Consider the following 6,406-nt stretch of genomic DNA (forward strand, 5'->3'; position numbering starts at 1 on the left):
TCATATATTTTTAAAAAGTTACGTACGTGACGCGCACGTACGGTCAAGCTATCAAATGTTTAGCAGCCAAGGCTGCATACTCACGGTACCTGGTATTCAGCTGGGAATGACTAAAACAGTAAATAAACACAAGACATATATTTACTCTATTAGCCACAACACAACCAGGCTTATATTTAATATGACACAAATTAATCCTGCATAAAAACACCTACGTCTTTGTTATGCTAACTCCTAGCTCCTATGCTAGCTCCTAGCTCCATAGAACACGCCAATACAATTCAAACACCTGATCAACACACACAATCACTCAGCCCAAAAGACCGTTCACCTATCCCAAGGTTCATAAAGCTTATATATTTAAAAAAAGTTACGTACATACGCAAAAAAAAGTTGCGCACATACGGTCAAGCGATCAAATGTTTAGAAGCCAAAGCTGCATACTCACAGTAGCACGTCTGCGTCTTTGTCATCCAAATCAAAGTAATCCTGGTAAGAGTCTGTGTTGTCCCAGTTCTCTACAGGCGTCTGTGTATCGAAGTCAAAAGTCCTCCTGGTTAGAGTCTCTGTTATCCGAGTTCTTCCATCTTGACTGCATCTTTCGGGAATGTAAACAAAGAAGCGCCGGCTGTGTACTGTTGTTGCTGACTTCGTTCGAAAAATACGTCCATTTCGCACCGACAACTTTCTTCTTTGCTTGCTCAGCTTCTTTCTCCATAATGCAATGAACATGATTGCAACAGATTCACGAACACAGATGTCCAGAATACTGTGGAATTATGAAATGAAAACAGAGCTTTTTCGTATTGGCTTCAATGTGGAAGGCATACCCGTGTTCCCCGGGCTAAGTCACGCGCATACGTCATCCTCAGAGGCGTTTCGAACCGGAAGTTTAGCGGCAAATTTAAAATGTCCCTTTATAAGTTAACCCGGCCGTATTGGCATGTGTTATAATGTTAAGATTTCATCATTGATATATAAACTATCAGACTGCGTGGTCGGTAGTAGTGGGTTTCAGTAGGCCTTTAATATTTGCAAAAAATAACACAGTTTTCCAGTTTGAACGTTAAATATCTTGTCTTTGCCGTCTATTCAACTGAATATCGGTTGAAAAGGATTTTCAAATCATTGTATTCTGTTTTTATTTACGATTTACACAACGTGCCAACTTCACTGGTTTTTGGTTTTGTTATTTCTTAATGACTCGGGGCTCCATCCATTTCCTACCGCTTATCCCTTTCGGGGTCGCGGGGGGTGCTGGAGCCTATCTCAGCTACAATCGGGCGGAAGGCAGGGTACAACCTGGACAAGTCGCCACCTCATCACAGGGCCAACACAGATAGACAGACAACATTCAAGTTTCAAGTTTATTCACAATACCATATTACAATTACAACAGTAGTGAATATCATTTAAGGATGGTGGTAAGTGAAAGGGTCCCCCAAATAAGCTCACATTCACACACTAGGGCCAATTTAGGGTTGGCAATCAACCTATCCCCAGGTGCATGTCTTTGGAGGTGGGAGGAAGCCGCAGTACCCGGAGCATACTTGCCAACCTTGAGACCTCTAAATTCGGGAGATTTGGGGGGGGGGGTTTAAGGGGGAGGAGTATATTTATAGCTAGAATCCACTGAAATGTAAGTATTTCTTATATATATACATATAAATAAAATAAATCCTTGACTTTCAGTGAATTGTAGCTATATATAAATATATACACTACCGTTCAAAAGTTTGGGGTCACCCAAACAATTTTGTGGAATAGCCTTCATTTCTAAGAACAAGAATAGACCGTCGAGTTTCAGATGAAAGTTCTCTTTTTCTGGCCATTTTGAGCGTTTAATTGACCCCACAAATGTGATGCTCCAGAAACTCAATCTGCTCAAAGGAAGGTCAGTTTTGTAGCTTCTGTAACAAGCTAAACTGTTTTCAGATGTGTGAACATGATTGCACAAGGGTTTTCTAATCATCCATTAGCCTTCTGAGCCAATGAGCAAACACATTGTACCATTAGAACACTGGAGTGATAGTTGCTGGAAATGGGCCTCTATACACCTATGTAGATATTGCACCAAAAACCAGACATTTGCAGCTAGAATAGTCATTTACCACATTAGCAATGTATAGAGTGTATTTCTTTAAAGTTAAGACTAGTTTAAAGTTATCTTCATTGAAAAGTACAGTGCTTTTCCTTCAAAAATAAGGACATTTCTATGTGACCCCAAACTTTTGAACGGTAGTGTATGTAATGTATTCTATATATATATATATATATATATATATATATATATATATATATATATATATATATATATATATATATATATATATATATATATATATATATACACATAAATAAAATAAATACTTGAATTTCAGTGTTCATTTATGATTGATTGATTGATTGATTGAAACTTTTATTAGTAGATTGCACAGTTCAGTACATATTCCGTACCATTGACCACTAAATGGTAACACCCGAATAAGTTTTTCAACTTGTTTAAGTCGGGGTCCACGTAAATCAATTCATGGTAAATTGTATAATTTTTAATTCATGGTTATTCACACATAACACTCCTCTCTACTCATTGTTGTATTTGAAAGTGCAATGCTTTGCAGCCAGTAGCACAGCCTTTGAAGGAGCGTAGGTATGGGCAGTGTAATATTCTGGGTTGGAGTCAATAACCAGGCGAGGTGACGAAGTTACGTCTCTTTACTTCATACTTCAGAACCGACTCCCACACTTGCCGTCAGGGTGCGCAATGCAACGTAAACCGTTGGCCAACCAAAAAGTAACCACAGAACACTATACGGTATTGTGTTCTGTGGTTACTTTTTGGTTGGCCAAGCGGACGTGACGACAGGCTGTCCTGACTCAGGTCCGCACGGACCTGGAGGGGGCATGCCTTAAGTCCGGCTGTAAATCAGGAGAAATTCGGGAGAATGGTTGTCCCGTGAGATTTTCGGGAGAGGCACTGAAATTCGGGAGTCTCCCGGAAAATTCGGGAGGGTTGGCAAGTATGACCCGGAGGGAACCCACGCAGTCACGGGGAGAACATGCACACTCCACACAGAAAGATCCAGAGCGCAGGATTGAACCCAGGACCTTCGTATTGTGAGGCAGACGCACTAACCCCTGTGCCACCGTGCTGCCCTTGACTTGAGGCTGTTCTGACAATTCTACTTTGAAGCTTATGTGGAATGCCTGTCATGTGTTGTGCAATGACACATCTTGGTTTTGTGTGAGGGGGAAAAAACAGACAGCCCTGACCTCAAATAGTCCTTTTGTTAAAGTTGCAATGAGCTAACAGAGCGCTGCTGAATGGACAAAAAAAAAAAGAAAAGCCTTCCGAAGACATACTTTTCCAGCAACTTGTAGAAACTCCTCCCAAAAGAGTATGCCGGCTGTTATAGCTGCAAAGTGGCAGCCAACTCCATATTTTGTAGGAACAATATTTTGTGTCTGCTTCATTTCCCTCTCGAGTGAAGTGATCACAATTGCGAGCTCTCCTGAGTTCAGGAGAAAATCCTTCATATCTGGCATTCCGACTAAAAATCTTTGCTGTTGTTTTTCCACACCAAGGTTCTGAGCACGCCGCTACAGCGACACTTCCTGCCTTCTCCGACCTGTTGCCGCACTTCCTGGTGGAACCCGTGGATGAGTACATCGTGAAAAACAAGCCGGTGACGCTCGCCTGCCGCTCCACGCCGGCGACGCAGATCTACTTCAAGTGCAACGGGGAGTGGGTTCACCAGGATGACCACTTGATTGAGCGGACCGTGGACCCGGCTACAGGTACACGCTGAATGATAGTTGGTTTTTTTGTGCCACTCCTTTATTACTGACTTTATAGCATGGTGCAGGCAAGGTTTGCAATTTGCCGATGATTACCGTGCTCCATCAGGCGTCCTCTTGGCTACACCGCCAGCCTATTGAGCCTGCCAGTATCATAATAAGCACATTGGTTCCAGTCTTCGAAATTTCCATGATCACCTTGGAGACATGTTTGTGTGTTTTCTTGTCCTCGCCATTCGTCCCCACGCCTCTGCCGCCAGTGCCATAAACATGCGCGACACTGATGTTGTGTGATTCAAATGCGATCTGCCAATGCGAGCCACCCATTGGCAGGCTGACAACTGACAGGAGACGGGGAACGTGATAAGGACAGGTCTTCACAGATGCAAATTTCCACCAAAGCCTAGCAGAAGATGCTCACCAATCAGTCTGCAGAAATCTTAAAAAAAAAAAAAAAAGCGTTTCGTTCAGCTGGTCTGCAGGGGGGAAAAAATGACATCCATTTAGAAAATCAGACAAATTGCTAAATTCTGATGTGGTTCACAAATGAGAAAACTTAAAGCATACTGAGCCTTTGATTGACGAGTGCTGACTTCTCCCTCCTCTGTGCCCTTAACTTGTTCCTGCCAAATCAAGATTTCACCGCTGTGTGAGTGACTTTGAGGCACGGCGAGTGATTTAAGTTCCGCTTCGCCCGCTGTGTGTTGTCGCCTAACTGGAGAAGCTGCGACAGAAACAAGAATAAATGGTAAATGGGTTATACTTGTATAGCGCTTTTCTACCTTCAAGGTAGGGCTGGGCGATATGGCCTTTTTTTAATATCTTGATATTTTTAGGCCATATCGCGATACACGATACACTACCGTTCAAAAGTTTGGGGTCACCCAAACAATTTTGTGGAATAGCCTTCATTTCTAAGAACAAGAATAGACTGTCGAGTTTCAGATGAAAGTTCTCTTTTTCTGGCCATTTTGAGTGTTTAATTGACCCCACAAATGTGATGCTCCAGAAACTCAATCTGCTCAAAGGAAGGTCAGTTTTGTAGTTTCTGTAACGAGCTAAGCTGTTTTCAGATGTGTGAACATGATTGCACAAGGGTTTTCTAATCATCAATTAGCCTTCTGAGCCAATGAGCAAACACATTGTACCATTAGAACACTGGAGTGATAGATGCTGGAAATGGGCCTCTATACACCTATGTAGATATTGCACCAAAAACCAGACATTTGCAGCTAGAATAGTCATTTACCACATTAGCAATGTATAGAGTGTATTTCTTTAAAGTTAAGACTAGTTTAAAGTTATCTTCATTGAAAAGTACAGTGCTTTTCCTTCAAAAATAAGGACATTTCAATGTGACCCCAAACTTTTGAACGGTCGTGTATACATCTGGATATTTTGCCTTAGTCTTTAATGAACACTTGATGCATATAATCACAGCAGTATGATGATTCTATGTGTCTACATTAAAACATTCTTGTTCATACTGCATTAATATATGCTACTTTTAAACTTTCATGCAGAGAGGGAAATCACAACTAAGTCAATTTACCAAAACTGTATTTATTAATTAAACAGTTATTAAGCAGTGGCACAAACATTCATGTCATTTCAAAACAGAAAGTGCAAAATTGTCAGAGACATTTTAAAACAAGATATTAGTGCACTTTTGTGCATGATGTCACTAAGATGACAAATCAAAACAACACTAAATTAAAGTGCACTTTTTGTACAGAACGCCACTAAGATAGTTTAAAACAAATAAAGTGCACTTCTGTGCATGATGTCACACAATATATTTCAAAAACTGTCAAATAAAAATGAGCTGCATAATAGGAAATCAAATAGTGTATGTCCTTCGCTATGTGGTAGGTTCCAGCGGACGTTATCTCCTTATGTCGTATCTTTTTTTTATACGGTGTTGATGTGGAAATGGTTGCCTCGGCATTTTGTTGGTGTGGCACCGAACGGAGATGTTGACATGTGGAGTGAGCACTCTTCATTCTCTAGCGGGTGACTTTTCAAATGATGCTACATATTAGCAGTAATGCTACTTTTTGTAGCAACGCTTTTGCTCCACACTTGACAAATTACGGTTGTCTGTTCGACATATTCCCGCTTGACGCCAAACCACCGCCAGACGATGGAGCCCGTGCTGTTTTTCTTGGGAATTAATTCTTCCTTCATTTTTTACCAGATTCACACCTTCTTTCTGTCGTATTACCACTCGCACCACAGCTAACGTTACCCATGCTGCTACCTCTCTGGTCCGCGAGTGCGTATACGAATGTGACGTATGTAAGAAGGTGCGCTTTTATGTCTCTGTGAGAAGGAGAGACTATAAAGAGTGAGAAGAGCCTGTAGTGTAATGCCTGCAGCTAAAAGCAACTGCGTGAGAACGTATACTCGAATATCACGATATAGTCATTTTCTATATCGCACAGAGACAAACCCGCGATATATCGAGTATATCGATATATCGCCCAGCCCTACTTTAAGGTACTCAAAGCGCTTTGACACTATTTCCACATTCACCCATTCACACACACATTCACACTCTGATGGCGGGAGCTGCCATGCAAGGCCCTAACCACAACCCATCAGGAGC

General features: G+C 41.5%; 1 protein-coding gene across 1 annotated transcript in view; it reads left to right on the forward strand.

The window, feature by feature from the left end:
* The window catches only part of LOC133649230 (netrin receptor UNC5A-like), a 244,605-nt gene extending 240,666 nt beyond the window's left edge, over positions 1-3,939 (forward strand). The window contains exons 2-3 of the mRNA XM_062046060.1: positions 3,586-3,798; positions 3,908-3,939. Of these exons, the coding sequence (XP_061902044.1) occupies positions 3,586-3,798; positions 3,908-3,939 (245 nt within the window). The remainder of the gene's footprint in view (positions 1-3,585; positions 3,799-3,907) is intronic.
* Positions 3,940-6,406: the final 2,467 nt, after the last annotated feature.

The sequence above is a fragment of the Entelurus aequoreus genome, linkage group LG04, assembly GCF_033978785.1.
Source record: "Entelurus aequoreus isolate RoL-2023_Sb linkage group LG04, RoL_Eaeq_v1.1, whole genome shotgun sequence".
Taxonomy (NCBI): domain Eukaryota; kingdom Metazoa; phylum Chordata; class Actinopteri; order Syngnathiformes; family Syngnathidae; genus Entelurus; species Entelurus aequoreus.